This window comes from Tubulanus polymorphus, chromosome 5 (assembly GCF_964204645.1).
Source record: "Tubulanus polymorphus chromosome 5, tnTubPoly1.2, whole genome shotgun sequence".
NCBI lineage: Eukaryota > Metazoa > Nemertea > Palaeonemertea > Tubulaniformes > Tubulanidae > Tubulanus > Tubulanus polymorphus.
The window spans coordinates 7,856,733-7,880,425 of record NC_134029.1 but is presented as its reverse complement, the minus strand read 5'-3'; the positions used below and the strand labels follow the sequence as shown (position 1 = coordinate 7,880,425).

Below are 23,693 nucleotides of genomic sequence, written 5' to 3'. Positions count from 1 at the left end.
AAGCCCATTACAGAACTTCGGTTGATCATTGGCATAACAGCACGCGATTGCCGCACTCACTGCGACAGTAAATAGTATTGATTTCATCATTCTGATGTACTTTAATGATATAAATGAATAAATAAATTAGATTGGTCACGTGAATTATGGTTTCAAAATAGAGTGAGAATACTCTCAGACTTCATGTTTCAAATCTAACTGAAAATACAGTTAACCGTCTGCATTTCCACGTTTTCCGGATTGTAGCGAATCCGCAACTTTCGGCAGAATTCTTCATTTACCATTTTCACGGGCGAAGGTCATGTGAATTTCTTAATTTTACCATATGTATTGGCGACAGATTGCCTTTGATGGAAATGATAACGATCCATGCACAGGTTAATTCTGACGCCTTAAAATTCAATTCTCACTTTTTGATATTTATTTTCAGAGAGTGTTGAAAGTTTACCGGCCGAAGAAATAGTATTGATTTTATCATTCTGATGTACTTTAATGATATAAATGAATAAATAGATTAGATTGGTCACGTGAATTATGGTTTCAAAATAGAGTGAGAATACTCTCAGACTTCATGTTTCAAATCTAACTGAAAATACAGTTAACCGTCTGCATTTCCACGTTTCCGGATTGTAGCGAATCCGCAACTTTCGCCAGAATTCGTCATGAAATTTTGTTGTAATAGACAAGATAAATGCTTACGTACCTGCTCGTAGTATCCCAGACTGGTAGGTGTACGCGGTCATCGCCGCCTTATAAACAGGAGAAATCCCAGATGTTTTGCCGTTAAAATTCTTATCAATTCACTAATGAAACTCCTAATGGAATCAATAGTCTAGTTATCATGAGATTGTTAGATGAAAGCCACGCATGGAAAGTTTATCAGATTTAACTGGAAAATGTAGAAATTGATTTTTGATGTCGGATTGATCGATCATTAGAATTGAACATAAACCGTGTCATTGATCCAGTCATATTTGCAAAACACATCTTACAACCAATCTAGCAGCTTCAACAAAAATCTTCGTTCTCATAATCGGCCGGCGGGTCATTTTTAAAAATACAATACCATTGAATCAGCTGCCTGGTGTACGTTATAGTAAAATTGATCATGCATTTAGTAGCACAGGATAGAAGATAGGCGGCAGCTCAGCAGAAAGGAGAAACAAGGTATTAATTTTTCCAACCTTTTGTTAAGTGAATCTATTTTACTAAATTCCGAAACTTAGGAGGGGACCAGACAGGGGATTTTCCTCGCTGAAATCGTCCTGAGAGTCGATGATGGTATCATCTTCTACCATAGAAACTTAATTAATCTTACTTTTTTAGAGTACAAATAGATTTTATCAAACAAAGTCGATAGTGAATATATGCTAAGCCGGTCCGAAGGGCCGTAGCTATACAATATAGAAATAACAGTGACATTTGACGGTGATCAAAAAAATATAAATGCATACAAACTGATGATTATGCTATCATATATGCTATCATCATATCATAGAGCATGGGGTTGTCTTCGAAATTGTTCAAGGGTTACCCGAAAACCCGGCAAATCGTCTAGCCGGCTGTTCGTTCGCCGATTCATGATCCGAAGCCAATCACCGCAAGTCGGAATAGGCCTGATCCAAGAAATAGTCAATACCACATTGATCGGTGCATTGCAATAATTAGGACGATTAGGAAATGGCGGCTTTATGAATACTTATCGACTGAATGTGTGTCTAATGTGATATTTATGACAATTTTAACGAAAATAATCGACGTTTTCGTGTCTAATTGAAAGAATCAACGATGAAAAATCCAAACCCAGTAAAAAAGAAATCAAAATCCACCAAGAAAGGAAAGAAAAAAGGCAGTTTAAGCGGAGCAGGTAAACTCAAAAATTCAATTTTAAATTTGGAAGTGGATATTTCGCCAATGCGGCATTATTTTAGTAAGATATTTAGTAGATATTTTGCCAATGGCTATATATAATAAGACATAGTAATAAAATATAACAATAACATCATTATATTGGGTGTAGGGTTAGGGACGGTTCCGATAGGGTTAGGGTCTAGAGGGTTAGGTTTAGGGTTAGGGTGAGGATTAGGGTCCGTTTTTACCCCAAGGGATAGGGTTAGGGTAAGGTGAGGCTATATGTAGTGAAAAATTACGGGTGGTTTTGAGTGAGCCCGGTGGTCTAGTGGAAAGACGTTAGACTAGCAATCTGCTGGTCTGGGTTCGAATCCCGCTCTATGCTGCTATTTTCTCTGACTCAGTTCTCCACACTTTCCTTGACCTTGAATTTTCTAAGTCGCGCACCTCTGTGCGCATGCGTGGCGTCAATAAGCCAATCAAAACGCACCATTGGCAAAAAAGCGTTAACAGGAATAATGCCGCATTGGCAAAATATCCACTGCCTATATTTTATTACTATATCTTATTATATATAGCCATTGGCAAAATAGCTAATTTACTAAAATAATGCCGCATTGGCAAAATATCCACTTCCTTAAATTTATTCACTCTCAGTCAGTTTAACTATGTAAATGAATACACGCAACGCTCGAGCCCGATGACGCAAATAATGGTGATGGAAAAAACAAGAACATTTTAACACAAAAACGAACAGAAATCAACAGCAGTTTTCAAAATTTGAATTAACAACAAAAGTATTTTGATTTACAAAAAATTGAATAATTTGTAATAGTCAGTAGTGGACGGTGGTGTTAGGACTCACATTCTTCTCTGTGTATTTCAGCAGATTTAAATTGGCAGCTTATTAAAATTATAGATATTTATGAGAAAGATGATATGTTTAATTTATTGATTTTGAAATATGCTTATAGGTGATGGCGCATTTTTATTGATTTTATCTCTTGAGGCCTATATGATTGCCCAATTTACCATTTTCACGGGCGTAGGTTTTACCTAGGCCCTATCTGAATTTCTAAATTTTACCATATGTATTGGCGACAGATTGCCTGATTGACGGATATGACAACGATCCATGCACAGGTTAATTCTGACGCCTTAAAATTCAATTCTCACTTTTTGATATTTAATTTCAGAGAGTGTTGAAAGTTTACCGGCCGAAGAAATACGCGTTGAAACAAGTCTGCCACCTCAGGTATCCGGACAGTTGAGATGTTATCTGCGATTGTGTATAAATCAGATATTGTGGTTGACACCAAACCTACCAGATGTCACTTACGTTCGTGTGAAATGGTGGGGAGAAGCTGGAAATGGAGTTCTTTTCAGGTAAAAGAAATTAGAAACGGGTAATATTAAGAATAAAGCCCACTACATTTAATTTAAAAGGTTTCAATTTTTTCAAAAAAATTTCAGAGGACACAACATTTTAGACTCTCCCTATAGAGACCATAATGACCAAAGGAATAACTAAAATGAGCAAATGCATATGCAAGGGAAACAGGATTCATTGAATTAATCCTGATCCCTTGTAAAGTTGAACTTGGTTGATACAACGATTCTGTTTAAGATGAAACCCATTATGATGATTTCCAGCATGTCCGAGCTAACATATTTATATCAATCAAGCTTTGGATAGCATGAGACCTGTTAAATATGACAATGTCACTTTTTTGCCCGCAAGATTAGTATTAGTAGGTTCCACTGTATATGGATTTGAGAGTCTGAAAAGAACTTTTAGCAAAAACGAACCAATTTTGACAACATAAGACTGAGTGCTTGCAGTATCTGATTATTCTGTGAAGAGAATTTGACTTGGATTTAACTTCAGGCCTCATGATGTGAAAAAAGCTGGAACCCATACTCGAAAAACGACAGCGCGGTACAGCATACGTTCCGGGCCGAAACAATTCGCTGCTTATCTCGGTGGTATCCTTTTTAGTGAAGCACACCTGTAGCAAATAGTACGTGGTCTTTTTAATCATTGACCATATGCCTACAGAGATTTTTGCGCTATTTTGGATGAATTAGGCATGTTAAAAATCTTAGGGAACTCGAATCTTGTTCGCACTGCCACCCGATAGAACCTTGTAAAAATCTCGAATATGTTAGTAAATGGTACCATTGAACGACTCTACGGTAAGTTCGTTGTCGATTCTTGAAAATGCTTCCTTAATAAATTGGTAAAGATGCTAGTAGTTTGATGTTAGATGTTGTGAAAGGTCCTTTGATGTCGATTCTCGGTCAGTGTTCTGTTAATAATCTGGTGAACCTGGCTCCTGGGCGGCCACTAAATGGGTAGGTATTTGTAAAATGAATAGGCGTTTCATTGTCGTGTTCAAACTTAGTCTGAGATGCTAAATGTGTTTATCAATTGTATGTTATCAATCTTCAGATTTTACCCCGTTTTTTCGCCCGAGAAAGAGAAAATTGCCGAACTTCAAGTGTCTGTATTGCTTGAATCTTTGATGTGTGAGTATACACTGTACTATAGCCCTATTTCGCTTCGTTAGTATTTTAGCTACCTTTAAAAATACTGGTTTATTTGATAGATACAGAGATGTCAGGAAGTTCCCAAACTCTTATCATTGATAACTGATTCATCATTGATTTGTTGACAAAATTTTCTGTATGAGTCAAATGTTTTGGACCATTTTATATATACTTGCAATGTTGATTTTGTCCCTGAGTTGGATTTTAACTTGAACAGGCTTAACCATACTACAGAATACTGTTTCGAAGCATTTTTCAGAGCTTGGCGACTCATTTCATTTTCTTTTTCCTGTTAGCTTCGTACGACAGTCAAACGTCAATCCCGACGACCGACATGAACGAAGCTTTGTCTTACGCCTTCGATATGAACCCGTCTCATCCGCCGGAAGTTTTACCGGCGCCGAAACCGTCGTTACGTTCGTCTAGTATGAGCGATCCTTTTATATCTCCTGTCTCTCAGGTAATTTGAAATATATACACGTATCTTCGAAACTTTCATAAGACCAGGCGTCATATTGATGTGAAAATTGTGAAAAATGGATGTCTGCTTAAAGATTGTGGAAAATTGGAAAAAATGTATGCAAAATTCAAGAAAAAAGGCTGTTGAGATGACACCCTGAAAAAAATGTGAATATCTTGGAAAAACATTTTCCAAAGTATAAAAAATCCTGGTATTTTGTTGTGAGAAAGTGCGAAGAAATAGATCTTGTTCCTCGGTAGACTTTGCCTTACTCTGCGGTCTCATCGTCTTGATTATTTTACCCGCTGAGAAACGAGTGCTAATGAATAGGCCTAAACCTATTGCGTTCATTTTCAGGTACCGGCAGACAGCGCAAAAGATGATAGAATTGCGAAGACGGACACGTCGCCTACTCTCGCGCTATCTTATCACAGAGATACGCATGAGGCACCCGTTCGAGATATAGGTCTGAAACCAACTGCTCAAATACGGGAAGATTTCGGTATGTCGGCCAGATACCTCCCCAAACCACTTCTAATGCTGTTATTCTTGTTTAACTTCTAGCACTCCTTACATTTTAACTGGAAATCGGTGATCGTTTGAACAGTTCAGTTATTTCGGTCGAAAATGGACACAGAGGGCTTTTAACACACGCACCTTTGTGACACAGGAATTTCATTGGTTTGATTTGTGCAGCACTTGTACACGCAACTTTTTTGGATTTTACTGTCATTGATTTTGTCCCTTTAGTTCCTTTCTGGTTGTGCAGTCGGAAGTTCAGTTCTGAAATCTTAAAGGCTGCTTTGATTTGTGTTGGATTGAGCTAAGACCAGTGACTGCCTACTGGGTCCTTTGTTTATAAAACCTTTGGTGTTGCATGAATTGTAGAATCTGATCTCTTGTTTGATTACCTTATTATTATCCTCTTTCAGGTACAATTGATAAGACTAGAATTCCGTTGGATCCAAGCAGCGAAGCCAGTCTCGATTTGGTCACGGCACTTTTGAATAAAGGCAAGAAGCTTCGCGAAGCTATGGTCGTGTCAGCGATGGACACCGAAATGAAACCGAGCTTGAGTAATCCTGATCTCAGTCAGATCGACCTCAGTTCATCTCATTTGCATAAAAGGTTTGTTCTCACAGTATATGATTTAGGTGTAGGTCAAGCATTCAAAAAATAAAAGAGTTATTATCAATCTATATTTTGATGTTGGAGGCTAACAGTTTTGATGTTAATGTTTGAAGTTAATTGAAAATGAACACAATTTTGATCAAGTTTGCCTTTTCTTATGCACACAATCTGGCGAGATGTGTTCTCACTATACCAGTTATCCAGGGGCTATGTTCGAACAACCTTTGGTCAACTGGCCCCTGTATGATAAATGGTTGTATGTCGAGAGTTTGTCTATGGTGAAGAGTCAACCAGTAACCAGTAAACAGTTAAGACATAAGCAATATGTTCTCATAGCTCACATATATATATCTATCTGTTCAGGCGTAATTCGACCGGTGAATTATTCCGTGAAATTTTAAACGAAGAAAAAGACGATTCTAAAGAACCAATGATTTCGCAATATCAGACTTCGGACGTATCGGCGTTTGATAGCATGCATGAGCGCGCTGTCGATTTAGTTCTCGGTCCCGGACTGGCAAACAAAGAATACAAGGTGAGAATACAATTGAATGAAGATTTATTTATATGATCCAGTAATGAATGTGAGTTTAGTCATCGGCTTCATCTACATGACTTGAAACTCAAATCGCCAAAGCTATTATCTTTTCTTAAGCTGTTTTGTAAAAAGGTTCATGGTTTAGTTTCTGTTTCTCATTAAACGAAGTGAAGTTGCCCAAATGAATAATCGAATGATTAAGAATTTTCAGTTTGATAGTTATGTCACAGGGGCAGATCCAAGGGGAGGGTGCGGGGTGCTCACCCCCTCCTTAATTGTCAAGGTGCACCACTCCCTAAATCAATTCGCAGATGCACCCCTGTAGCACAAGACTAAGGTACATCAGTTATCTATTTAATTCCGACTCTTAACTAGAATCATTTATTGTCTGTTTATGTAGATGTTAAAAGCGATGGCAAAAGGAGATGAAGTTTCCAGCGTGTCTGATGATGACGAGTGGTTGAGCGATCCCGGAGACCCGATTCACGACGAAAGTATTCTAGAGGAACTGTTTTATAAGCGAAAAGGACAGGTTAGTCGCATTAAATTTCTGGATATCGAGTGCTATTTTCCTTTAAAGTGGATGATCCAATCTATAATTATCTGTCTTTTGTTAAAGGAAACGTATGATGAAAGTAGTGAGGATGATGATGCTTACATTGGTAATAATAGTAACTCCAGTTCTAAGAAACAGAGGAAAAGTAAAAGGCAGCATAACACCTCATTAGAAGATGCGGGCAACATAGTAAGACTGTCTTCTCTATCTGGCAAAATTGGGTTCTGTGCCGTTTTACAAATTTCAGATCGATCAGATAAAAGAACTTCGATCTTTGTTTTCAGCGACCGCCTTCAAGGGAATCGTCCGTCACGGGAGGAAGAAAGAAGAGAGAAAACCGAGATGTACAGAGAGAGAAAAGAGAAGAGGAAGCGGAGGAAGAGGAGGATGATAACGTTAGCATATCTCAAAGATCAGAAGCGTCGAAAGTTTCGTTCGATATGACTCCATCTGACAATGAGTTCGATGATGATTCAGGTATTGATTGATACGCATATCTTGTATTTAACTTTGATGAGTTTAGCTGTGTTGAGAAACTGGGTTAAATTCGATAAATTTACTCCTGGGACCGCTTTCAGGAGCGGTAAATGTACCGTCTTCGGTTGAAAGCCACGACTCGTGTTCGAGGTCGTGTGTTACTGGGACGTAGGCACTGACCTGGATAACCTAGAAAAGTCGGGGAATCAGAAAAATTGAGAAAAAATCAGGGAATTTGAGAAATTTTACCAAAAACTTAAAAAAACTTACTCTGGCAAACCTAAAGCAATTCGGATAATGCTATTGACTGCGTATTTCTTTATCAGTATGTGATTCAATTAAAAACGAATGAATTGTAAATAATTTTGGATTTTTTCAGAAACTCAAAGGAAAACCAAGGGCTCATCGGATAAAATTGATGGTTTAAGCGTTGAACGATTGACATTATTGGGGCGTATTCAAGTAGCGCGCGTCAGCATAGACGTGTTGCAGTTACTCGCCGCGAATACCGACCAGAGACCGGCGCAGGCGAGTCGCGGCCGGCCGCCGAAACCGCAGAAAACCAACACATACTTCGTCGAGTATCAGTTCCCGGTGGTCGCGTCGTCCCGCGACAAATACACGCCCAATACGATGGCTACCGAGGTGATGCGAGTCGTGTCGAAAAAAGTTCAAGGCTCCGAAGTTGTCTTCGGGCACCGTTCGGTTTTTCCGGTGCTGTTCGACGGCAGCACGATCGAAAGATGGTGGAAGTACGCACTCGCGTTTAAGATATTCAGTCGTTATCCGGGACAGAAAATGGTACGTTATATCATCACCTGTCTGACTTGATTTACCTAGTGATGATGTTTTTGTGAACAGATCATTCATATAATGTGTAGAAAAGTCATTTGGAAGGAAATACTGTCTAATTTCAATAGTGGGAAATACAGTGTAGGATCAGACTTGAGATTTCCACGGAATGTGGACAGCGATTGATTGGACAATTCGTATCGGATGATTTGAGATAGTTGAAGTTTTTCTCAAGCTGGTTTCTATTTGTAAAAGAAAACTAGAAACTGGTACTGGTTATATGATATGTTCTGAGCAATGCTGCGGGTTGATGAATTAAATTATAACCTGTGGTTTCTATTTATTTGTCAATTTCGCTACGCAATTCGAAGTTTATCTAAATGATGATTCTTTCAGCATTTACTCTGAATTGTCAATGAGTTTACGTATGCGTTTTATATTTCAAGCCCACTCACGTCGGAAGTTGTAGTATACCATTGAAGGCCATTTTGAAGTCTGGAAATCTTCACGTTGACAACAATCTACTGGTAAAAGAGAAAGTTACTGGTTCATCAACAATGGATAGCACTGCGCAAGAGAGGCCTATCGCTGGTCGATTAAAGGTTCGTTTAGGTTTCCATCTGAAATCACAAAGTGCTTAAGAAATGAAAATATAATTTCTGTCTTCCAACACACCGTGATGAACCAATTTCAAATATTCTTTAGTCGTTTAGTTTTAAACTTTCCAAACGCCAATCTGCTACTGCATGAGACTAGTAGAATTCTTCTCGTTACCCGCAGGTTTCTGTTGAACTTGCTTCTGAAAGTAAGGATTTTGCGAATGCTTTGGCCAAAACCAGATTAGCCGAAATGAAGAATCCCAAAGTTGTACCGATTCCTCAACCAAAGCCAACTGCCAAGCTTCCACCGACGCCCGGTAGGTTATCCATAGGATTAGACTTTCAAGCAACCCCTCATAGTGAAAATATTGAATTTAGTACGTCTTTTTTGGGCAGAATCTATGAAAGGAACCAGTTCATCCGTTCGACCCGCGAAAGCTGAGCCGGTTTCGAAAAGTGTAAATGAAATGTCAAAACGCAGCGTTGTTACTGAATCGACCAAATTGAAACAAAACACTAGTCCTCAGATGGCTGTAGCAGCTGGTATGGAAGAAGTAGAGGTAAGAATATGTTTGGTTAATTGCGTAAAAGCTATACCTTTTCAAACTCTGCAAAGTGTGAGGATCTGAAATAAGCCCAGTTTATTTTGTTGAAGATCATATCTATTCTAGAAACTGTTACAATTATTCTATTCTTAGATACGATTCCGCAATTGTGGACGACTATTGGCTGGTTCTAAAATTTTTAGCTTCAGAAATGATACCTAAAGTAAATACCGATACTTAAACAAATATTTCATATGTTTCGAGCCACTTCTTCCCTATTGGGATAATACATAATCTATAACTAAACCAGATTTCCACTATTCTGACTGATGAAGACGGTTCTCTTTTTCTGATTTTTAAGGCAATGACATTGCACATGATTCTCATGGTTTCCGATGGTCGAAACATCAACTTGCACGGTTCACCATCGGTACAACACGGTTCATCGGTGCCATCTAAATTTCCGCCATCGGCGGCAGCCGTGAAACTGCGAGACTTTTCAACGCGGAATATCTATCTGGTTTGTCGTATGTTCTGGTGCAGCGATCTCGTACGGTCGGATGTCTGCTGGGGAACGTTTGATCCGGAGTTTAATTTCTGCCAGGTGGCGCCCGTGTTGGTCACTCAATCGTTGTTGGAGCGAATGAAAAACAATTTCATGGTGATCGAAGTTTGGGACAAGAAAACTTCGTCGGAAAATGACAAGGTACGGTATGGGATTCATCACTTATCCCTGAACGTAAATGTAAATTGAACCAGATCCACTTCTCAACTTTAGGTGTCAACAGTGAGGTGTTGTTGAATAATGGATAATAAATTGTCTTTGCTTGAAACCTATGATCAACCAAGGCTAAAATTCATTGCTTTGCCTTATGAAAATCTCTGTTCTTTTATATTCATCACAGCATGTAGGATTTCAAATATTGCAGTATGTACTATAGTTTCTATCTAAGCATGTCGGTTATCAAATATTGTCTATCTTCACGATTAGCCATTGATCGAGATAATAGTCAAATTGGTAAAATCTGGGTTTTAGAATGACTGATACGGTATAATTAATTTTTCTACTGGGGTGGATTGTGTTTTCATGCCCATAATCTATTGTCTAACCATGACCACTTTCTTTAAACCTTTTTCATGATATTTGAATGTACATGTATTTAATTTCAGTTGATTGGAATCGTTAAGTTGTCCTTACATCAGTTCTACATGTCACTGAGGGATAAACGTATCACAAACGCTTTGCTTAAGGCACAGGTAAGCGCAAACTCAACGTCTCTAATCTTAAGAATGCAGTCGTTGGAAAAAAATTACAGTTTTTCCACAGCTGTGAGGGCATTAGTGCAGTAACTTCAACAATTGAAGTTGCGTTGTTTTAAATTTGTATGATTCATTATTGTGTGTTTCAGTATCCGATAATGTCTGTGGATAACTACATGCCGGTTGTAGATCCGTTCAGTGGGACGCAGTTCGGACAACTGAAAGTACTGCTAGGAATGGGATCTATGGAGCAGGTAACGCTATCATTCATTACGAAATCTGTCGAAAGTTGAAAGTTGATATCTTGTGTTTATTGAAATTGGATTCTTGTTCGTTTTGTAGGTTAATGCTTTACAAAAGATCAAATTAAATCCAGAATCATCTGTCAATGATCCTGAAAAGCCAGAAAAATTCATTGAAAGGTATTACCTTACTCTCTATTTGGAGAAGTTCTCTCCAGAGATGCAAACATGGCTTATTTTGAAATATTGGATGACTACCTGAAGAAAAATTGAAATGAGAAAATTTGCGTAGCAATAATGATCTTCTAACTCATGAATCTGTAACTGTACCTTGGATAAATCAAGTACCTCGATTTTAGATATTAATTGCTTTTTCTTTCAATTTTGCAGACACAATCTTCTGAATAGCGAATGTGTTGCGCCTATACCTAGTACATCCATTGAGCATCAGTTTGAAGTAGTTGTCGAAGGTGTAAGAGATTTGGGTTTGTTAACGGATATGATTTGGGGAGAAGCTGATTGTTTTATACAATATCACTTCCCATCACAAATGCAACAACAATCGCTGGACGGACACGTGATTAAACATAGTGAGTATGGACGCAAATTCTATGCAGTTCCACTGTGACTAGAAATATGCTACAAGACTCCTCCCTATTTTATAAACTGCTCAAATAGGTGAATTTAACTAAAATTTACTTCTATACGTAAATAATATAATATTATTCGATAAACCTGTTATTTCCCTGATTCTCAACTCCGTATCGGGTGAATACGGTGAAATATTTACAGTTCCAACCCTACTTAGTAAGGCATAGTATACTGTTATTATGCATGTACCAGGGTAATGCTATACTGCGTACATGTCTACTCAATTTATGGCACGTAGTCAGTTCGAAAAACTTTTTGATTCTTTCGTAATGTGCATGAAACACCTCAAGTTGCTAGCTATGGGTTAATTGAAGTGGTTTGCAGGATTTCTTATATTATAAATGGCCTTTCATCGGTGGATTGTCTGATTTCAGCTACACCGACATTAAAACAGTATCGTACAGCGACGACGTTGTGTATACCGGATCCAGTGTTTCACGATATTACCAAACATCGGATAACTCTTCCGTCGGGAACTCCTGTTCAGCGGGAGATCCTAACAGGTACGTTCGGTGCATTTCTTACAGAAAGTGCTAAAAATCTAGAACTCCCGTTACTGTGAGATATATTTCATGGCCCGAACTGGAAATATATCTTGTACCGGAGTTTCATAAGATATATAATGAATTGAATATCAATAAACGAAATATTTGTGTCTCGTTTCCAGCTTGCGCAGGTGTTGGAGGTGGGGCTGGTGGGGTTCCATTTGAGTTATGGTGTCGGTATTATTCACCTAACGTCAGGGATCAAGTGATAGCCAAGGTATGTCGTCTAATGTCGCATATGCTTGAAGTACTTAGAATACCTAGAAATAGAAATATTGATACTATTAGATCATTGCTTAGGAGTCATGGCAAAATTTACTCGAAACTTCAACATTGAGTAGCTGTATTATGGTTAAACATATAGATTGAATGGCATTTTTGGCGTTTCAGGCTGTTTTACCGCTGGCTAAGTTATGCGCTATGGTAACCATGCAAAAACCGGGTGAAACAAGCGTGCAGACTTTTTCGTTACCTCTTGCTCTTGTTAACCCTGAAGATCACGACGACAAGGTACGAAAATGGATTTACCATCACTGGTTTGAAATACTTCTCAGATGATTATTTCAACGGAATAATGATATTTTGAATCTGTTACGTTGTAGGCACCCGGAGTTTTGGATATCACGTTGAATTACAAAACTTCAACTATTCAGGTATTTTAATGAAAATCAACTGTACTTTGTTTGAGAACTACAGGGTGGCGCCACTGACCTGGAAAACTCAGGGAATCAGAAAATTGTTACCAAAAACCTGGAAAACTTGAGGAATTTGGATAATGCTACTGACCACATGTTTGTTATCAATATGTGATTCATAAAAAATGAATGAATTATAACATTTTGAACCACAAAATATATCTGATTCGCTCAGGGAATTAACATGGAAAAATAAGGGGAAACTGAAGAAATTTGTAAATGAGCGGAAAGTGGCCACCCTGAAACAGTATCCCATGAAACCTTCGAATGTAGCATTACGTGGCACATATATATTTTGTTATACAACAGCCTAGAAGTGAATCAAGTCAAATTGCTGCATCGAAGAATCTATCTGGATCGACTGTTTGTATAAGCGTTGGCATTATACGATCATCGGGTCTGAAAACGGCGGCCGACAAACATGCCCGACTGAACCGAGGAATGCAGTTCGCTTCTGAAGTGGGCGTGAATTCCTACGTCAAACTAAAACTGTCATTCCTCTCCGAAGAGGTACGTACTACTTAAGTCTAGATAATTTCACCCTCGTGCTTTCGTAAAATGATAACGATTTATTTGATTATAAAAGCTGTAATGTTAAATAATCACAGCGCTTTACTTAAAAGAGGTTGCAATTATAATAATCGTGAAATTTTTGAAATACCTTCTGAATACGAGCGCGTAGAAACAAATTGTAAGAGATATCATGTATGATGGTATTAGCTTGGGGCTATTGTCGTTCAATCTTTTCTGAAGAAAAATAAATCTTTTTTAAAGCCAACCTTGGTTATTATTGTTTGCAGGATGAACGAACGACACGTACAATCGCTCGCAGTTTTGCTCCCGAGTTTTCGACGCAGATGGATTTTCCGTGTCCGTTACTGTGGACCGAGGCCGGCACTGACGCGTTGTGTTTAGCCGAGATCTTAGAAACGGCCGAAGTTCTGATGGAAATATGGCACCAAGTTCCCGGTCTCAATATAGGTAAACGTATTGTGTTTTCGGAAATGTCTCTTATTCGGTCTAAGTTTAAGACTTGACGAACAAAATTGTGTGTCTTTTATACGTAGATGTTGAGGGAGATTACGTGAATACAGGATCTGATGCTGTGAAAGGCAGAAAATTGATACCGGGAATGACTGATGTGTTACTGGGAACAGTTGTTATTCCGATGAAATCCCTGCTGACTAAGCGAACCGGTATAAGTCAAGCAAAAAATGTAAATTTCAATTCTTTTTAAACAATTTGTGAACATTCATTCTCGCATGGATCATCCATTTTTAGGTATAAAGGGCTGGTATCCCATAAAACTGTCGAAAATTGGCTGGGAACACTTGAAAGGTGCTGAAAGCGAAGAGGATCCCGGTGAATTGAGTGGGCATGGCTTAGAGCGAGTAGTAGGCGGAGTTGAACTGTCCGTAAAGTTTGCCCATCATGATGATAGAGAGCGTGTCCTAAATGCGGGTCGCACTGTCGGCTGGGCTCCTGAAGTTCCGATTGAAGAGGACAATTGGCAGGATATAGGTCAGTCTGATATGTAGTTCATTCCCAGTTGTGTGTTGACCTATTTAATTGTTATACATTTACCGGTAGGCTTATTTAGCTAGAATAAATGTGATTTTCCTGTCTCTCAGACTTGAAAGATTATTTTTTTTTGTGCTAAAAAATTCGCCAGCATCACTTAGATTGTCAGGAACTCACTGAAAAATTATTACGTCTTCCCTGAAAAGCTAACTTCTATGATGTTGAATCTAAACCTCAAATCTCCCTTTGTTCTCCCTTCAAAGCTTTTGAACATATTGGGGTCTTAATATTTACAGAATGATTGATAATCAGCCTTGTTGTTTTTTACCAACACCGTTATCTATCTCTTGGAGATTCTCAGCTACAGGATTCTCCGCCCGTTGAATGATGAATTTGTATCAATTTGTTTCAGATGAGATGTCGTCGAGTCACTACAAGATAACGGCCGCAATCGATAAAGCGTGTTTCCCCGTCGAGAATACGCTTTTAACCGGGCACACGAAATTCGATCCCAATACCCTGTGTTATGTACGATACAAGTTCTATGACAAAGGTATGTGACATGATCTTTCGATCAACCGGAGCTCTATATAAAATATGTCTATGCCAAGGAAACCTGTCCCCACTGTTGTGGAAATAGTCCCAATATATTAACAAAAACTGCGACAATTATGATTTAGAATTCTATTTAACCTTACCTAAATACTTATTAACACACACATCAATTCATAAAAGTGATGTTCAGCGGGCCAGCGATGACTTTAGTGACTATCTCGTAATTATTTATTGCAGTTGCTGTTTGTTCACGGGTACGAAATGTCATAACTGACGGACATTTTGTATCTGCCGATCTGAAACATGACAAGTCTACTCGTGTTCGCGCTTCGGCACCATTCTCTTGGTAAGAGCTATCGACGAATCAAATGATGTTAAGATGTATCTCAGATATGAATGATTTCTTCTATAAACTGTTCATATTCATCATAATTAGCCACATCAACGGTGTTGTTTTTTAACTCAATACATTGGGGTGTTTTGTGATGGAGGCAATGAGAATTTTCCAAACAAGCGAAAAACCTATGCGTTAGCTTGATATCCAAGAAGCTATGGTAAATAGCTTTCTGCCTGAAAATCATTCCTCGGAAAAATGTCCCTTATTTCATTAAGTTGTTACCCGTTGCTTTCTCATAAAGAGATAGTCTAGACAAGAGTATACTTAAGGCGCATATTGTGCATAAAGTCCCATTTTCGATTCAATTTTCCAGGTATTTAAGGGAAGAATTGCTGGAAGTACAGGTGTGGGTGACCTACAGCGACGATGCAGATCAGAAACGTCCTCGACACAGAGATAAACTGATCGGTAGCGCTTACGTTGATCTGTCATCATTGGATGATCGCAGGAGAAAACAACATCGTATCAGGTATTATGAAAATGCCTTAATACAGTGGAACCTCGTTACAGCGAACTTCACGGGACCAGAAAATCTGTTCGTAATAACCGATAGTTCGTTATATCCGGTATGAAATTAATCAAATTTTCTTACTTGGGGTGAAATTCTATATTTTTTATATGCGATGAATTGTTGTATTTGAGTTCTTTGTAACGAGGTTCCACTGTACAGGGGTTGATCTGGGTGGTGGTATATATGGAATCTGGACCCCTGCTTTCCCATTGAGGTTTGTTCTTCATCAAGGCAGAGAGATCTTTAAAACTTGCTCATTCGACACTTCTCAAATTTTTTTACCTTCGAGAATATCTATTAGTGCCACGAGATCAAAGAGCAGAGTTTTCTGTATTTTTTAGTGTGTGTCTTATGGTATTGCCTAGAATTTTTGTCTGGTCAATGGTTTTCAAGTCATCGGATGAATGATTATTAACAGTTATTGAATTCAGATACTTATTTGACGATGAAATAATTGTTCTAACATTTAAACTGATTGTTTTGCAGTGGTGTGTTTCCGTTGTTTAAGCCCGGATCATCAAGTTTAGGAGGCGCTTATATCATGATGCATTTAACTATGAAGCCTGAGCATGGTCATTCCGAAGAGGTAAGGCTTCTTGGAACTCATTTGGTAGTATTATGTCACCTCTGTGGTGCAGACATCTCATTTTAGTCAGCGTGCGGCTTCTAAGCATGATTCAACCTACATACCTGAAGTATTTTCTTTGGATGGTCGATTTGTTCACACCTATTAAAAATGGTGATTGTCCTCTATCCATGGCCACCACCATGGTGGCCATTTTGAATTTCTTGTTAATGTATCGGGGCATGTGAGGGGTATGTGAATCCAATTCATCCTCGCTTGCCAGGGGTCCGGTATCACTCCCGAACTCGCTTCCACCAGCCCCCTGGCCTCATGAAGCGTGATTTCATTACTGGCGCTGTTGCGCGTGACGACATATATCGCTTTGCGAAATACTTCCTTGTTCGGTAAAACGTTCGCTGAATGGTCAATTTAAGGGGAAAACCAACAGAAGTCTACTGACGGTTTGTTACAAGTGCTGTGATTGGTACGACCGGATTCTGGTCGGCTAGTAACGACTCCAACGACTCGTGAGGTCAAGGGGTTCGGGGAACAGCTTTAGCGTAGTGGGTTCGAATCCCTTGATGGGTGAAGATGATTGTATTGGGTCAGTTTATCGGTTGAATGACTGTGAGGTCTAAACCTTTTGTTGATCATTGTCCAATACAGCAGCCATCTTAAATTTCTTAGCACAATTGTGCTATTCTTAGCACAATTCTGGTAATAAGATATTCAAGATGTATACTGTCTGCATATCTGGGGAGACATGTTGCATTTACCATATTCTTGTTCAATTTCATTGTTAAGGTTTATTAGTTAGGGTCATATACTTTCAATACTCTCAGATGAATTTTCGTCGACTAAATATTCAGTTGATCCTATTTCCATTTTTCTAGGATTTCCATGATGAAACATTGATTCGATACAGCGACCTGGCTTCGGATGATGAACTGAGTCCGATGAGAAAACGCATCACTGCTAGAAAACCCGAGAAGCCTCTTCTATCCGAAGAAGAGACATTCGCTGTCCATATTACCATTGAAAGAGCCATGCATTTAACAGATAATTTTGATAAACAATCGTAAGCACCTTCATTTAGTAAACATTTAGGCATATTCTTACAAAAAAATAGTGGAAAGTTTTCTGTGATTCTAGTACTTATGATATATAGATTGGGGTAGTTTTTCACAACCTTCACAAACAAAACAAGTACTTATGCATATTTTGGTTCTTTTATCCAAGCATTGCACATGTGGGGTCGATACTTGAATAACTGTGTAGCTGAACAAATGGATCACCTGCTATCCGTTACCTTTACCATATACCGGTAGATGGTGATGGCATGGTGTTGATATCAATGTCTCTCTTTCAGGAGTGAGTCGTATTCCCCAAGTTGTTACGTAACATATCAAACCGGACAGAGTTCAACACCAGCGCATACCGAAGTCATCACTGCCTCAAATAACCCGGTCTGGAATCACGAACATGAAACTAGACTCAGTAAAGAACTGCTTGTTGAACAAGATAAGGTAAATGTCATAAAACTCAAGTTTAACTGAAAAGTTTGCACATTCAGGCTATATCAGCTGAGCTATTCGGTTGGTTAATCATCCATTGGTTATCATGGAACTGTTGGGATTTTTATCTAATCAAACCTTTTGCTTCTTTCCCAAGAATTTGGTTTTCAAAGCTTGGCATAAAGTAGACCCCACAAAACCTGAACCAGGTATGTACATGGACTACATATTCTTTTGCGTAGTTGCTGGTTTTATAAAACATCTGCTTCCCTTGTGTTGTCGACAGTACTCAGTTTACTTACTGGGTCTAAATGCAACAAAATTCTTATTTCGGTGATCAAAACATTGGTGATAAGTCTGAATAGAAAAGTTGAGCTCGTGAGGATCTTGTAAGGACTATCATAATTACCTTTGGTTTGTTTTCAGACAAGAATTGCGACAAAGTGATTGGTTTCATCTCAGTTGATGTTGGTCCATTAACTATTGGTCTAACTCAAATATGTGGCTGGTACAATATCATGGACTTCAACGGGCAATGTCAGGGCCAAATTAAGGTTAGTTGATAATGAAGGCATTTGCACCGATCGTTGACATTTCATGACTACAAAGTGTAAAACTATTTAAAGTATTTGCAAGAGAGCCCACATGCTACACAGCTTGCAAAAGCCAAGAAGTTATTTGAAACTGATTCGAAACTTGTAATTGTTTTTAAATTTGAAATGTGTTTGTATAAACTATATTTCAGTTAAGTGTGACCCCGTGTGAGCACCTACGAGGTATCAAGACTATCCAAGCCCCTCCCTCGCCATCAAAGGTAATTAATTGACTTGTATGGTAGATGAAAAAGGTAACTTAGACGTTTACAATACCTTTTCTGGTGTCATTTGGAAGGTTATTTGGGTGTTTTGGTTCAATATTTCTGCGTAACTAGTGTCAATGGTTTTCTAGAGTGGTAGCTTAGTGTCTTGACTCAAATTCTTTCTAAGATTATTTTTATTTTGAAAGACATCGATGGTCGGCCCGTATCAGACGAGTGGCTTGTATGCAGGGTTTCCTAGTCACATAGCCCAACATTCAGATCAAATGGTTAAATTACCGCACTTCAGTCAACACCTCGCTAATGTACGCATGTATCACGAGTCGTTACATCAACAACAAAATCAGCAGACATCTCACTGGGCGCCACCTACATTACAGAATCAAGACGAAGTCGAGGACACCTCACGATCAATGTTATTCCGCAATTTAAGGTAAGATTATTTGCAAAACCTTCCTGTATCCTCAACGCAGTAGTAACCGGTCAACCCGGTAAACATTTACTCTTGCAATGCTATAAATTTGACATAATGATAATGTGACCTGTACCTGGGAAATGAGATAAAAAGTGGCTCAGTCTCTGAATGTTGTTAATTCTTTGATTAATCAACACGTTTTGATGTCATTTACAGAGCTAATTTGGATGAACTGGATGTGATAAATAAGAGATTTACTCAGAAGCTCGGCGGGAATATATTCAACGAAAAAGTCTTGCCCCCGCCGGCTTTAACTCGGACCAGGCTCGATCATCCTGTATCATCCATGTATCCAGAGCCGAGCGTGTCTCAAGCGCTACCAGATCCCAACCAGTCTCCCGTCTCAAGATTATTCGCCGTCTCCTCATCTAAACGGCAGCAACCTCCATTGTCTCCACCCGAAGAACAACGTTCCGGACGATCCAGCGCCGAAGCTGAATTTGCATCTGCTATTAAGATATCGGACGTTCTTGCCGATCAGGAAGATGCGATGTCGATCGGTAGCGACGCGATTTCACGCGCGAGAGATTTACTGCGACGCGCGAACGAAACTCTTTCGGAGACGAGTTCGCCACAAGCAACGCCGAGGACTGCTGCGGAACCGACGTCGGAAATATCCGATCTGGATCTCGACCTGAGTGGCGCGGAACCGATCGATGTTACGCACATGACCGATCTGGCGAGAAATCAACTCGAGGATATGTTCAAGTATAAACCCGGTGAAGAGTTCGCTGCTTATGATGATGAGAGAGATAGTGAAGAAGATGATGATGATGATGACTATATAACGAACAAATTTAATGAGTATGAACAAATTGGTACAGAAAATGAAGAGGTTAAACTCGATAAGGAGGAAGATGATGGTGTAAATGATGATAGTATCGTGGCCATTAGACCGTTGAATAATGTGTCATGTTTCAACTTTAACAATTCAGCCGATGATTCTATTCTTTCAGAGCCTCAAGAATTCCACAGGTATGGGTGATGATAATTTGTAACCAGTTTGGAACCAGTTCTATTGTTTATTTAATGTTTTGGATTTAACTGTTCAATTCAATTGTCGTACAAAATCATAACCTTCTCCAATTCTTTGGTCATCTTTTGTTATTAGCTCAATTTATAGATACAGTGTGTAACAAGCCCCTAAAGTCTATTGACTTTCATTGGGGTCTTGCCAGTTATCTTATTAATCTAACGGTATAAAGATGATTAACTTACGATCATAATGTACGTATTTCTTTGGATACACAGGTATCCAGAGGCTTCTGGTCAGGTGTGTGATCTTGAAATGGCAGGTGAAACTAATGTTGAAGAAGAACAAATTCAAAACAGGTACCAAAAATTGAATCATTACATAATGTGATGGTCGTTCTTGTTAAAATTAAATGAAAGCCCAAGATTCTTAGCTCTTAAACTTTCCCTTTTGGAAAATTCTGTGGAATATGTCCAAAGATTTCTTTAGGCGTTCTTTATACTCTCAAGAGTATTCGGAATGGTTGCATTATTTAGATGAAGGGTCTGGTGGCGTGTGTGTTACGTCTAAAAACCTAAAACTTTCTTGGCATCAGAGCTGACTAAATCATGATAATCTTGTACGCTTTTAACCCACTTGGGATGTAAGTCTCAGCAGGTTATTCCCAAGAGGGCACGTTGTCCACCAGACCCCATATTGAGCAGATTTGTTGATTTTCTCTTAAGGGTTGATAACTTTAAACTTTCTCAATTACTTATCAGGGAAGAGGAGTCTCGAATCATCATTGGTCAAACGAACGCAGATGAAATTTCTGGCATACACAGACTGCAAAGTTTGGATGACAGTGAAGATGCAGTACAAGATTTACTGGTGTCTGATGATGAAGCTGAGCAAGGGGATCAATACAGTGAAAAGGAGAATATTGATGTAGCAGATGATGTTGAAAATGGGGAGCATGAAGAAACCAAACTGAAGAAAGATGATATTCGTGTTGGTAGTGATGTATCAGAGGAAGATAGTGATGAAAAGGTGAAGAAAAAAGCTAAAAAGAAGAAGCAGAAAAAGCAGCCAAAAATGTCTTCATCATCAAGATCGTCCTCTAAGTCGTCATCAAGTTCGTCGTCGTCATCATCATCATCATCATCTTCAAGTGAAAGTGACAGCGAAGGGGATAAATCGGAAAAGAGTCATGGTTCATCGAAAGCGAAGAAGAAAATGAAGAAATATCAAAAGAAGAAGATTGCCAAAAAAGTATTTATTGACAGCGCTAAAGAGCTAACTAGGCCCGGATTGGCAACTGAGCATGGCGATATTGGTCAGGAAAATGATCCCCCGGTTTCTTCGATTTCCAGGTGAATTAGAATGAAGATCATCTTAATTGCATGCTATAATGTTCATGATTAAGACATATCCTGATTAAACAGCTTTACTATTCTGTTTTGTACCATCAATTCACATTTTTATACAGGATCAGTGACCAGGCATCATCGGTACCTCAGTTTTTCCTTGCTCCACAAGAATTGGCGGAATCAATGAGAGCTTTGAGATTTGCCGGTACTGCTACTACCACTAGACCTCAACCGAAGCCTCTCCTCGAAACTAAACAGGTATTATATTGATGTTGATAATTCGATTTGACACACAAAATCAGTATTCTTGAAAAACATGTGGCTGTCGAAAAACTAACATTGGTTCATGAAAGGATAGTTAGAAAACAATTACAGAGCTCTTCTTCACGCTTTATTACATGTACTGGACATGACTTGTTTTTCAGATCAATGAAGATCAGCAACGCGAAAGAGCCCTTGCTGCTCGTGAACTGCTCGAAAAGATAACCAGCCCACCTCAAGCTAAATCTTCTCCGCCGAGATTTAACGCCAAACAACGCCCTCTGCCATCGGCTGAGGAGACGAAACGCATTGCTAAAATATTCTCGTCACGTTTTTCGAATACTTCGAAATGAACATTGTAGAAAAATGGTTTTCCCTTGTGTTTGCACCGATTCTGTGTTGGTAGGTCGATACGTCCTTACATGGAATGTTACATTTTGTCCGGGTAGTAAATGTTTCCAGCTTATCCATCAAAAAACGTTTTGTTGACCAAGTCGGATGGGTATGGTATAGATGCGGGATACTAACAAAAATTTGTCATTGCGGTTCGAAATAATTGCACAGATACTAAATATGTGTACATGTATATAATGTACTAGGGCAACCGCAAGTCTAAAACTAAATTTGTTGTGTGAATCTTACTACAGTGAAACCTCGTTATAACGAACTCCGATAAAACGATTCATCGGATATAACAAATATAGAATTTCATGCCAAATAACACAATTTCACTAATTTCGTACTCTGGACATAAAGAACTATCGATCATTACGAACATATTTTCTGGTCCTGTGAAATTCGTTATATCGAGGTTCCCAGTGGCAGATCCAGGATTCCATGGAGGGGGTGCACAAATCCAAATAGTGGATCCACTGCTGGTTCCACTGTAGTAGTGTTAACATACAGTATGATAATCCTAACTTGGATGTTCTTAAAATATTTTTCTGACCCTCTATGATTTATGTACCGCCATCTAAGTCGGATATCGCTCAAGTCTGACAAATTTTCACGGTACAATTAGATTTGACTCGAGCGGAGCCTACTCAATTCCTCGAGATTAATCATTCCTTCCATTTCGACACATTCCTCTTTATTATAAATGTAGAAGTGTAAAGAATCTATGTTCATGGTATCTTTAATTATCACAAGCAAATATATGCAAATTATGTGTATACAAAGGAGGGATATATGTACAAGTACAGTAGAATCCACTTAATTACGGATCATTTTGGACCAACAAAATTCATCCGATTTATTGGAAATCCGGATTAAAAGTCGTTTTCGTGTATATTAATGAACGAATGGACTGCAAATACGGTCCGGGTTAGACCATAAGCCGATCAGGATTAAGCGGGTTTGACTGTATATTGAAAATATGTCGTCTGTTTTCTGAAGTGATGTTATAGTTAACTGTAGTAGTATTCACTTTAATTAACTAATTATTTTAATTGTAGTGTTACAAACAAAAACCTCGTTAATACAAAGCGGCCTATTACGAAATTCGCGGTATAACGATGACTATCGTATTACCCGGTAGTCCCGGCCAAGTTTAGTACAAATTACTAAATAGTAAATAATCAATTATTATTATTATTATTATTATTATTATTATTATTATTATAGATTGATTAAATTAGTGATGAATGTAGTTTGTAAATAAATCTGATATTTAGCAAGAAATCATGCTGGACATGCTGGTGAATGTATACTTTAATAAATATAGCGGTTGAATGTAGAATTTTAATCAGTTTGTCATGAATTCGTGATTGATTTGTGAGCGACATGCATAACGGTTTGAAGAGATATGGCCATTTTGTGATCTATCCAACAAAATCCCAAATCGTCTTTATCGAGACGCATCAT

At 38.6% G+C, this 23,693-nt stretch overlaps 1 protein-coding gene across 1 annotated transcript; it reads left to right on the top strand.

Moving 5' to 3' along the window:
* The first annotated feature begins 1,788 nt into the window (after positions 1-1,788).
* Positions 1,789-23,370, top strand: LOC141905563 (C2 domain-containing protein 3-like). The gene is made up of 44 exons (XM_074794472.1): positions 1,789-1,852; positions 3,048-3,237; positions 3,740-3,837; positions 4,098-4,206; positions 4,304-4,380; positions 4,698-4,861; positions 5,219-5,363; positions 5,794-5,989; positions 6,356-6,527; positions 6,931-7,062; positions 7,150-7,275; positions 7,371-7,563; positions 7,943-8,364; positions 8,802-8,957; positions 9,136-9,271; positions 9,351-9,514; positions 9,861-10,205; positions 10,670-10,756; positions 10,909-11,013; positions 11,102-11,181; positions 11,392-11,591; positions 12,027-12,155; positions 12,320-12,414; positions 12,588-12,707; positions 12,800-12,850; positions 13,202-13,402; positions 13,693-13,873; positions 13,960-14,088; positions 14,174-14,413; positions 14,826-14,966; positions 15,206-15,314; positions 15,679-15,834; positions 16,363-16,462; positions 17,335-17,519; positions 17,811-17,967; positions 18,113-18,164; positions 18,382-18,509; positions 18,701-18,769; positions 18,961-19,205; positions 19,404-20,222; positions 20,499-20,579; positions 20,982-21,572; positions 21,689-21,827; positions 21,992-23,370. The coding sequence occupies exons 1-44, from the start codon at positions 1,789-1,791 to the stop codon at positions 22,181-22,183; spliced, it is 7,671 nt and encodes a 2,556-aa protein (XP_074650573.1). The 3' UTR covers positions 22,184-23,370.
* Positions 23,371-23,693: the final 323 nt, after the last annotated feature.

What these genes read in the sequence shown, in the direction of transcription:
- LOC141905563 (XM_074794472.1), top strand. Translation starts at nt 1,789, where the DNA reads ATGAAAAATCCAAACCCAGTAAAAAAGAAATCAAAATCCACCAAGAAA. An exon ending in CTGGTATGGAAGAAGTAGAG is followed by an intron (nt 9,515 to 9,860) that starts GTAAGAATATGT and finishes CTGATTTTTAAG; the next exon opens with GCAATGACATTGCACATGAT. An exon ending in AATGTCAGGGCCAAATTAAG is followed by an intron (nt 18,510 to 18,700) that starts GTTAGTTGATAA and finishes ACTATATTTCAG; the next exon opens with TTAAGTGTGACCCCGTGTGA.